This window comes from Leptidea sinapis, chromosome 42, assembly GCF_905404315.1.
Source record: "Leptidea sinapis chromosome 42, ilLepSina1.1, whole genome shotgun sequence".
Lineage (NCBI taxonomy): Eukaryota > Metazoa > Arthropoda > Insecta > Lepidoptera > Pieridae > Leptidea > Leptidea sinapis.
The window spans coordinates 8,833,210-8,845,332 of record NC_066306.1 but is presented as its reverse complement, the minus strand read 5'-3'; the positions used below and the strand labels follow the sequence as shown (position 1 = coordinate 8,845,332).

The 12,123-nt window shown below is 41.6% G+C and overlaps 1 protein-coding gene across 1 annotated transcript in view; it reads right to left on the bottom strand.

The window, feature by feature from the left end:
- LOC126976883 (tyrosine-protein kinase hopscotch) overlaps nucleotides 1-12,123 on the bottom strand; it is a 54,650-nt gene that overhangs the window by 33,378 nt on the left and 9,149 nt on the right. Inside the window, exons 4-8 of the mRNA XM_050825519.1 lie at nucleotides 11,146-11,323; nucleotides 8,336-8,490; nucleotides 3,374-3,466; nucleotides 2,168-2,287; nucleotides 501-649 (exon numbers count right to left, since the gene is read on the bottom strand). Of these exons, the coding sequence (XP_050681476.1) occupies nucleotides 501-649; nucleotides 2,168-2,287; nucleotides 3,374-3,466; nucleotides 8,336-8,490; nucleotides 11,146-11,323 (695 nt within the window). The remainder of the gene's footprint in view (nucleotides 1-500; nucleotides 650-2,167; nucleotides 2,288-3,373; nucleotides 3,467-8,335; nucleotides 8,491-11,145; nucleotides 11,324-12,123) is intronic.

Genomic DNA, 12,123 nt, shown 5'->3' with positions numbered 1-12,123 from the left:
CTGATTCCTGCCGCCGAATTCCACCTTCGAACGACACGCCACAAGTTAGGATATCATCCACACCACCTGGATGTGTGGCGATCCTCTACAGTGCGGTTTTAAAGGAACTTTCTTCCACGTACTACAAATCTGTGGAATGAGCTTCCTTGTGGGGTAGTTCCGGGACGATACGAAATGGGTACCTTCAGAAAAAGATAGATTGCGTCGATCTTTCTTAAAGGCCGGCAACGCTCCTGTGATTCCTCTGATGTTGCAACAGAGGGCAGCGGTGGCCACACACCAGGTCACCCGCTTGTTTGTCCTCCTTTTCCATACAAAAAAAAATATATTCGAATCTATGCGTAGGTATAAAAAGAGTTTGTTTAGAGTGACAGTTGATTTAGTGGTTGTATTACGAATAATATAATACTAGGTAGTAGTGCACGTGTGTAGTACTAAGATGGATGTGGTGCTAGTATTGTTACATTAAATGAAACACAAACTATTCACAGTGTACTTACCGTATTCCGAAGGCGGTATACATTCATTTAAATATATCCTCCCTTCGGGATTTTGGTGACAGCTGACCAGCCTTTCAATGCTGAAGTACTTTTCCTTATTGAATACATAACCATCGCCTTTGAACTCTAACTTGTACGTTTCTGTGGCGCTAAAATATCACAAACATACAGTGTTCAATCGTATCAACCCCTTTTATCAATTTTTTGTTCAATATTTATATATTAATATCGATGCGGGACTCGAATCCGTGACCCGTCACCTCAAACTTAACATTAGAAGAGTGAATCCTCAAGTTAATTTCCTAATATTAGAGTTGAGCAAATTATCAACTGTAAAGTAGATCCTGTAGATGGAGCCACAACCTGAGAGTTGAATAAAGACATACCAAGATTTACGAACCATACATCATTCGAACGGTTGGCTCAATGGAAGAACGCTCGGACGGAACCTGAGAGGTCGCGGATTCGAGTCCCGCATCGTTCATAAGCTTTGGTTACAAATTTAATTCAATTAATCCCAAAAGTGAGGATCCCAATTTAAAAATAACAAATTGTTTATAATGTTAATAATATTAAATAGATATATTATATAATAGAATACTACATGTGTATAAATATGTCAAGTTACTCTGACCAATCGAGCTGCCACAGTCGATACGAGCCGAGCGCGTGTTACATAGTGATAGCTTTATCTCATTCATCATACCAAACCGTATTCACCCCCCAGCTAGACTGTTAGCAATGTTGATGAGATTATCTGGTGCAGGTACAAGGCGACACGAGCGGCAGACGGGATAGCCCGCCATATTAGTGATATCATAGTGACATCACTTCTAGATACACACTACAAACATCACCACTAAAACTACTGTTTGCTAACTGACCACTACCCGATGCTACTATTTAGAGATCAATGTGACACATTTCGTCCCCGTTCCAACACATGGGTATAGTTCATTATGAATCTAATGTGCCATTGGTATACGCCGCGGCCGTACATGATCGAGGTGCTCTCGTGTGATCAGGATACCGAGAGTGTCACGACCCGTGCACATTACTCGTACTGTACTGTTCAACCCACGAGGATACAATGAAAAATATACATTCTTTAATACTAATAATATTATAAAGCGGAAATATATACTTGTGATGAATACCGTCGGAAATTAAATATTTAAAAATTACTCCCCAAGTCAACAAATCACCACAATATACAAAGTCCGGTCACAACAGTTCAAAATGGTCTAATATTGAATACACAACGAGCACGTCTGTGGTGACCGTGGCCGGCGTGTCCATGGAGCGACACATTCTTTTATTGTTTCAATAGGCGGCGCCGGTTTCTGGTGTGAAGCTGTATCGTGCAAGCGTCACTATTGCGGTTTGTAGAGCGCCGTAGCTAGTGAAATGACTGCTGATGAGAACTAATAACTAATGTCAAAATGACTAGCACCATGCGATGTCGCTCACAATTTACGGTTTTTCAAGAATCCTGGGCGGCACTACATTGTAATGGGCGGGTGTGTCACATTTGATGAATATCTTGCCCGTCTCGTCACTTTCACGTGACACGTGAGAAGAAGGCGTTACATTTGTACTTCTTACACCAGAACCACATAGAGAGGGACGAGTACTTAACATTACGAGTGACGTTCATCATCACGTACCTGTTTTTAGAACAGACATCCAGATAATAAACATTATAGTCATCCTGACACTGTCTTAATATATAACAGCCATGTTTCTTGCTGCGTTTTTCCTCCAACTTGCGATATGAAAATGCACCACTGAAAAACAATTAACAATTTTATAACCTCAACTGACCACAAAATAGAATTGTCGAGTATATTATTAGAAAATTTATTGAAGTAGGCATTACTTTGCGGAAATCCATAATTATACAAATGATTTGAGTTTTCTTTAGTGTTAATTCCGCCAATATTTGTCTTTAAACAATTCGACACGTGTTTCGCCTCTACACGAGGCATCCTCAAGACGTGTTGTCTCGCCAAAATCTGGCACGATACTCAATTTTGGCGAGACACCTGAGGATGCCTCGTGTAGAGGCGAAACACGTGTATGAGTATATTATTAGTATTGAAAATGAACCAGGGCAAGAATACAAGTTATTGTAAAAAGAATGTATTAATTATCACCAAAGTAGGCAACCGAACCTATTATTGCAGTAATTACTATATTTCATTAAGGACGAAACATTGCGAATCAGATTACGTCAGATGCTGAAGAAAATATTACAAAATTTTTAAGAGAGCGATTGTCTCCGTTAGTTCTTATAAGTGTTCTCCGAGGTGTCAGAGCCTACTGTGTATTACCCCGGGTTCACGAGGAGCGATTTTAGTTTATCAACTGCAAAATCGCTTGCGGATTGAACCACCTGAACAGACGTTCTACAAAAGTGAAAAAACAACAAAAGTTGCTTTCAGGTGTGTTTATGTTTCGTTTTGTTCCTTCGTCGTAAGATCAAAAATATTATACGTTGTGGATATCAAATAAAAATGAAAGAAAATAATCACCACAAAGTAATTGTATTCATTAGCTTGTCTGAATTAGATTAGGGTGACCACACTCACCCAGTCAACCCACCCTGACCCAGTGCGTGTTGAACTTTAGAGAATGCCTTTGAAATGTGTGTAGGTGTGTTCAACTGTTCAGTTCACACGATATTTTCTTTAACGGAAGAGCTTCGAATAAACAACGTCCATACGAATTCGAAACTCTAAAACACATTATCTCTAAGTCACTTCCCGGCAAAGAGACAACAGCCGCTGACATTTCAAACAAAACAAACTGGTACAATCTCTAAAATTATCACAATTATTCTAAAATCTCTCGGACTCAATGGCTACTCTTACCCAACTGGACCGTGGCATTTTATCCTGTGTAAATCTTTAAGAGATGGTGTTTCATCGTCTTTGGATAGATTAAAAGTCCATTTCACCATTAGCCTGTAACAATATTGTTAAAATTAATAATATATAGTGATGGTTGTGATTACTTCATCTTAGTAACAAACCAAAAATGTTAAGTATAGTGCTAAAGTTTATAATAAAATGACAACTTTTGATTTTCGTCTTTAAACACTTGTTCCTATACTCCCAGGCTGTGGCGGAGCTTCCTTGCGCTTTTCCAAAAACGAGACTCAGTAAAATACAAAATTCATTGGTTTTCTCAGTGTGTAGTTCTTTAATAAAATTCCAAATAGTATCAAATGTCTTACACCTTCGCCTTATTCAAAAACGTACCTAAAAGTAATTCTTCATTTTAAGATTGTATAATCTTAAGAACGTAACATGAATATTTTACATTCTTTTGGTTTATATAGAATCCACTGTAATTGCATTATATAGAATCATTTCAATCAGGGCTTCCTTTGTAAGGATTCATTTTGTAATTTTTAGTTATCATGCGTAGGTATGCTATAACATGGTTCGTCATGCTCACTGAATGGCATTGCTTGCGGCGGCGGCGTGTGCCGGGTTGTCTTCTTCCCTCAAATATGTGCGAGGGGAACGATGGCTGGTCCATGCTTCAACTCGTGAACGGGTGTTGCTTGTGGTGTCAGTGCAATAATTAATGGATCATTGTATTTGATGGATGGTTAATTGCGACAGTAATCACGATCATCATGTTCACGAAGCATCCTTACACAAACAATAAGTTGAATTTTTTTATTTTTTTTTTTATGGAATAGGAGGACAAACGAGCGTACGGGTCACCTGGTGTTAAGTGATCACCGCCGCCCACACTCTCCTGCAACACCAGTGGAATCACAAGAGCGTTGCCGGCCTTTAAGGAAGGTGTACGCGCTTTTCTTGAAGGTACCCATGTCGTATCGTCCCGGAAACACCGCACAAGGAAGCTCATTCCACAGCTTCGTGGTACGAGTAAGAAAGCTCCTTGAAAACCGCACTGTGGAGGACCGCCACACATCCAGATGGTGGGGATGATATCGTAACTTGTGGCGTGTCGTGCGAAGGTGAAATTCGGCGGCAGGAATCAGGTTGAACAGCTCTTCGGAACACTCCCCGTGATAAATGCGGTAGAAGACACACAATGAAGCGACGTCTCTACGCAACGCCAAGTGATCCAGCCGTTCACAGAGTACTGGGTCCCCGACAATTCGAGCTGCTCTGCGTTGCACGCGGTCAAATGGATCGAGCTGATACTGGGGTGCGCCAGACCAGAGATGACAGCAATACTCCATGTGAGGCCGGACCTGCGCTTTGTAGAGCGCTAGAATGTGGGCCGGCTTGAAGTATTGCCGTGCTCTATTTATGACGCCCAGTTTCTTTGAAGCCAGTTTGGCTTTGCCCTCCAGATGGCCACGGAATTGGCAATTGCTCGAGATTTCAAGACCCAGTATTCCGATACTAGGCGAGGCTTTAAGGGAAGTGTTCTCGAAGAGCGGTGATACGGCAAATGGGGTTTTTTTAGTGGTAAACGCGCAAACTTGAGTCTTCTGGGGGTTAAATTGGACAAGGTTCAACTTACCCCATTCCGCGACCTTCTCGAGAGAGGACTCGATAGAAGACACAAGTTTCACCCGGCACTGGTCGACGTTTTCCCGAGAGAGACCTGCATGGCCCGTGTATACGGCATCACCAGTGCTGTCGTCTGCATAGCAATGCATGTTGGCGGTGTCCAACATATCATTGATATGCAGAAGAAACAGCGTGGGAGATAGCACACAGCCTTGGGGCACTCCAGCGTTCACGGGCTTGGGATTCGAGCAATAACCGTCGATAACGACCTGTATGCTGCGCCCAGTGAGGAAGCTGGAAGTCCACTTGCATAAGCTCTCGGGAAGCCCAAATGATGGAAGTTTTGCGAGGAGCGCCTTGTGCCATACACGATCAAAGGCCTTCGCTATATCCAGACCAACTGCCAGGCCTTCCCCCTTGCTTTCAATAGCCGCCGCCCATCTGTGTGTTAGGTATACCAGAAGATCGCCAGTCGACCGACCATGGCGAAAGCCGTACTGCCGGTCGTTGATCAACTGGTGACCCTCAAGGTATACCAAGAGCTGGCGGTTAATTATGCTCTCCATAATTTTGGAGAGTAGGGAGGTAATAGCAATAGGCCTGTAGTTTGCCGGATCCGAACTGTCTCCTTTTTTTGGGATCGGATGGACAAGGGCTGACTTCCATGAATCAGGGACTACGCCTTTTGAATAAGAGTGCCGGAATAAACGCGTTAGCACCGGCGTCAACTCAGGGGCACACGTTCTAAGCACGATTGGAGAAATGCCATCCGGCCCGCTCGACTTCCTGACGTCCAACGAAAACAGAGCTCGCCTAACAGTTTTCTGTCGGAACTGTACTTCAGGCATGGAGCTCTGACACCGCGGGATGGTCGGCGGTGTTTTTCCGTTGTCGTCAAGAGTCGAGTTGGAGGAAAAAAGAGTGCACAGGAGATCGGCTTTCTCTTTTGCCATATGGGCCAGGGTGTCATTCCTCATGTGCAACGGCGGCATGGACGGCTGGTTGAAGTTACCGAGAGCAGCTTTCGACAACGACCAGAACTTGCGTGTTCCGGTCGGGTAACTGGAAAGCTGCTCGCCAATTTTGACGACGTGCTTCGATTTCGCACGGGCGATTTGCCGCTTAAAAAATCTGGAGGCACGGTTATATTTCCTCTTCAGAACTTTGCAGTTCGGATCCTTTGAGCCCAGCGCCGCAACCCAAGTTCGATACGCCTGTTTTTTGCAGTCAGATGCTGCTTTAACTGACGCATCGAACCAGGGCTGTGATCTGCCACCGATCGGTACTACAGAGCTTGGTATAAAAATATCCATGCCCTGCAGTATCACATCGGCTACTGCAACGGCGCAGGCACTAGGATCATCTGAAAGGAAACAAACCCTGCCCCAAGGGTAGGATGCAAAAAAGGAACGCATCCTATCCCAATCTGCTGACTTGTAGTGCCAAACGCGGCGGGTCGCTGGTGGTCTGCGACGTTGGCGTCGGATAGGCACTACACTCCTGACCAGGCAATGGTCGGACGTTCCGAGAGGGGCGTCGACAGAGACCTGGTAACCATCGGGATGTGTAGTCAGCAGAAGATCTAATAAGGACGGCATGTGGCTATCCACATCCGGGAGCCGCGTCGGCGACTCAACCAATTGGGACAGACCATACGCCAATGCAAAATTATGCACAGATCGCCCTGCGTAGTCTGTGGTACGTGATCCAAGCCATTCGGCATTGTGCCCGTTGAAATCACCCAAGACTACGATTTCAGCGGAGGGGATCTGAGCAAGCACGTCATCAAATGCCGCTTGAACGCAGCCCATGAGGTGATCCGTTTCTGCGTTACCACTATGGGACCTGTAGACACACGCATAGATGCGGACGCGGTCCTCTAAATCTACGCGGAGCCAGAGAGTAGACAGGCCCCTACCCTCAAAATTGCCGAGACGGCGACAGCAGATATCCTCCCTAACGTACACACATACCCCGGCATGAGGCATGAAATTATGCTCAATTTTGTACCCGGGGTACGTTAAATATGACGTATCGCTAGGTCGAGATATCTGCGTCTCCGTAAGGAAACACAAGGCCGGCTGCGCCGTCTCAAGGTGGTGGTGGACGGCGTTTAAGTTGGAGTGAATTCCCCGGATGTTACAAAAGTCCACATCAAGCGTGGAGCGGGGTGCCGTGGTGTTGCTGCCCTGTTTGTCCTGTGACATACGCGGTACTGTGCCCTCCCCAGAATACGAGGGGCAGCCCGAGCGCGAATGCTCGGGGAGGGATTCTCCGGCTCTACAAGAGCCGGTACCCTCCTGGGGTAATTTATTTTTTAGGACCGCTCTCATATTTTATTGGGTGGGGGGGGGAAGGACGGGGGGGAATGGCCTCCGGTCCTCGACACTAACCTATGCGATACATAGCGGCACTAGGCCGCTACTTCACGCCGGTATTCTGTGCGAGTGTGGTAAGTAACCCTGACGAGTCTGGCCCGATTGTGCTGACGTCATAAGACAGCAGCGTGACTCTCCCACTTTCAAAAAGCCCGTAGTCGCCTCTTACGACACCCTTGGACCTGGGACTACCCTATTCTTTTTACGCCCCGAGGCAGCACAGGGCAAAAGAATCTCTAAATGTTAATGCATCCAATATACAATAATTTATATTTATACATTTAATTCATTATAACTTTTTATGAAATGGTTTATATTATTTAAAGAGGACTCATACATTGGATGCAGCTCCTTACAATTACCTGTTATGTATATTACAGTCATTGTAAAATACTCTATTTGATTGAAAAGAGTGGCCGTTGACTTTCTTGTATGTTCTTCTCACGAGCTCAACTTTTTACGAACATATGGTAAATTCAGTAATTTAAAAGAAATGTTTGTAGTGACGATTCAAGGGCGCTTAGTTGAAACCTTATCGGATAAAGTTCATTTGACTTTTATAATTACTTGTGCGGGATTTTCTGGGTACCGCTCCTGTGATTCCTCTGGTGTTGCAAGAGAATGTGTGCGGCGGTACTACCATCGTTGTCGAGTGAATCATAATGGTTATAATGATTACAAATACAATTTATTACTCCAACATAAAGTCAAAAAAAATCTTCTAATTTAACACTGGAGCATTAAATGTGTGACCAATTATTATTGTAAATGTGTACGTCAGATAGTTTCATAATACTACGGCCAATACCAAGCGTGGCTGACTGTTTACAACTTGTCAATCAAAATCGGTTACAGTACCAATAGATTCATTTTCTGCATTGGGGATCATCTTCTTTGTTTGTCATTCATCAAGTGCCTTGTGCCGCCTGAAAAAAAATCACCTGGACATACACACCTGTAGTATCCATCACAAACAGATATAAACGACGACAGCTGATCTTCTGATCTGAACTTGAGGAACAGTGGTGTCCCCCGCCTCGACACCTCCAAGCAGTTATCTCCGTTTCGCGTCAGATAAATTAACTCTTCTATCGTACACGCGTGGAACCACTACAAATAAATATAATCTTTAAAATTTGTGCACTATCTCAAATCCTTTAGGGCAACTCATATTAAATCTTTATTATCATTAAATCTAACCTTCACGATATAATAAGATTTTTCTATACGTTTTCATTGAACAAAATCTTTGAACTTGTTATGAGACATTTCGATTATGTTTTCAGGAAGCTTATTATAAAATTGAACGCAATTGACGATAAACGACCTGCCGACCATACTTAAGCTACAAGTGCGCATTATCAGTTTATTTTTGTTTCTAGTATTAATATTGTCTTCCATGTTGTATACACACGGGGTTATTGTTCATTAGACGTATTCCCGTTAGTGGCTGAGTGGGGGTGACTATTTTCGATAATTTTAACCCCCTCATATGCATTATGCAGAAGTTAATTATTTTTATCAGGTTTTTCAGCTAGCAACATCAAGGATTTATTTAAAAAAAAAACAATTTAAAAGAATTTTTCTTCTGATCTGTAAAAACAATTATACACTGGTTATTTATCAATAGTACAACAACAATTATTCGGTCAAATTTAAAAATGCGAGACAAAATACAATATTATTTCAATGTTTTTACAATTTTTTTCACTAAAATGCCTAACAAATAAAAAAAAATGGTAATAAGTTGGCTTGATAGATTATTTTAAAAACATGACTCTTTTCTTAGCTCTCCTAAAATATATAACAACTAGGAACTCATTTCAAAGAAACTGAAAAAAAAAACTATCACAAAGGAAGCAGGCGGGAAATTCGTGTTCGAACTAAACTTAAGGTCGTTCTGTAAAATTTCCATAAAATTAATTAAAAACAATACCTATAATAATAATAATATAAATAAAACATAAAAAATATAAATGTAAAATACAATTCAGAGGCAATAACAGTTTAGTAGTAATAATAATTAACTATTAATAATAATTAAGGTATTTTGTAATTTATTCTAATTAAAGTTCTTGGTGGAAGTGATCATTTGTTGCACACAGGTGAACCATCGTATACCTACTAGCTATTTCACTCGGGAAATAAACTGACTTAACCGGACTCCTTGCAGGTCACGCAATGTGTCCTCCTCGCCCTATCCAATGATTGGGAAAAAGGCTAAGGAATGTAAAATGCATTTACAAGGACCATCAAACATTGTTCATAAACTTAAAGGATATTGAAAATGCACGTATTTTGTGTTCACTAGGACGTAGGTGATTATTATCTAATAGGTCTTTACCTATGAAGTTGCCGTTCTGCAGTACTGGCCATTTCAAATCAAACTAATTTTTGTTTGGCTTAGAATTCTAATTTCAAATTAATTTTATTTTACAAACATGGAATTCTGTTTCCAAAAGTAGTCATTAGTTTATTGATTAGTGTTACAATTTCATCGCATTTCAATCTTTTTCGTCGTCATGGATACCTTAAAAATTCGAGTAATTATGGAATATGAGTACCGTCGTCATCAACGACGTTTACGGATCCTAACACACTACAAACCAACGCACCACCTGTTATTGATTTGCTCACTTCCGTTCTGGAAATTTCGACCTGAAAAATGAATCTCGCGGTCGTCCGAAGACTTTTTAAAGGCGATTGTGGAAGCTGATTATACACAATCTACGGCTGAATTAGCAGCAGCTTTCGACGTTAGCGTCAAAACAATATTGGTCCATTTGCGTCAAATTGGCAAGGTAAAACAGCTTGACAAATGGGTGCCCCACGAACTCAATGATCGCCAGTGCGAAGTAAGCGTCGAGACGTGCCTTGCACTGCTCAACAGACACACAAATGAAGGAATTTTGAACCACATTGTTACCTGCGATGAAAAATGGATTCTGTTTGATAACCGCAAGCGCTCAGCAAGTTGGTTGAATCCTGGTTCAGCACGTAAACAATTCCCTAAACGAAAACTTACCCCTAGAAAAGTGATGGTCACTGTTTATTGGTCTAGCGCCGGTGTGATTCATCAGTTTCTTACCAAACGGGGTGAACATTACTGCAGATGTGTACTGTAAAGAACTGAACACAATGACGGAGAAGCTGGCACATCTCCAACCAGCATTGGTCAATCGCTCGTCTCCGCTGCTCCTGCACGGCAACGCGCGACCTCATACTGCACAGCAGACGTCCTCCAAGTTGCAAGAACTGGGGTTGGAAGCTCTCCGTCATCTGCCCTACTCACCAGACCTTGCGCCTACGGACTACTACTTCTTCCAGAATTTGGATAACTTCTTGGCGGGAAAAAAATTCAATAACCGAGAGGCAGTACAAAATGACTTTGAAGAATTTTTTGCCTCCCGTCCAGCTGATTTCTTTAAGAAGGGCATCAATAAACTGCCACTGCGTTGGCAATGATGCATTGATTGAATGAGTGATTACTTCGATTAATACAAATAAAAAATAATTTTAATCGTTTAATTTTTTTCATACAGAACGGCTATTTTATTGGTAGTAGGTAACCTAATATATTAAAACTTTGAACATCCATAAACTGTAATCTAACATTTTAAAGGCTGATATAAAAAATAGATCTTTTAGATTTTGATTTTGATAGAATCCAGTACAATCTGATTAATTCTTCTTGTTGGTATCGGACACTTTAAACTTATATTAATTATTAAGCTGTAAATATATTCCAGTGCAAATTGAACTTACATCTCTTTTCAGCGTATTGAAGATCCTGATTCCGGACTGGTGCGGGTGGAATGGAGCAACCACTACCTTGACAGGTATCAACTCGGATCCATTTTGCCAGATAACATCTTTATACTCCTCAGCGAGGTAGTTAGGTGCCAGTCCGTACAGTTGTTGCAAATAAAGGTTTTTCACATAGCTGAAAGAAGTTCAATTTAATAATAAGTATTTATAAACTATACGATATATAGATGGTGGTGGATGGTGAAATTGTAAATCAAACTTAGTTCCAAATTAAAATATGTTTTTCATTTTCACGGTTATTCATAACACATAAATATTAGGTGACGGGACATTCTGCCGTAATATTTATTTATAAGATACTTACATTTTGATTGTTTCCAATTGCGCGGTTAGATTGTAACTTATTATACGCGTAAGAGGAATTATGTCTATCTACCCTCTTTTGTCTTCTGCTACGCTGACTATTTAAGCTTGGACTCGAAAATAACGATGAAAAAAACGTCTGCGATCACATTGCAGCTAGAGCCTGAACTGACTCGTTTATACTGCGGCCGGCGGTTATTGCTTGCGGCATCCCTTATTACTAGGCTTATTCGGACTGACCATTTTAAGTCTTGAAAGCGCTAAGGTTATGAATTTCGTATTCTCTGATTTAGATGATTCTAGTAACGCCAAACTTTGTGATGCGAATAAGATCGAACAATCGAACATTTGACTAGAGAGTGCGACATTGTATACTCGACCGTTTACCGTAAATTATATATGTAACTTGGGCCACCCTTATCACTTAGGTGTATCAAAAATGGTTTACGAACTATTCTCAGATCTATCGAATAAACCAGTAGGCTACTTTACTATTATTACTACACAGGATGCCGGCTGATAATTTAAAAAGAATAGGGTGGTAAAATCGAAACAACTAATGAAGCAGTACGCAAAGGGAGGTCACAAAAAGATATTGTTTACGGTTCGTGG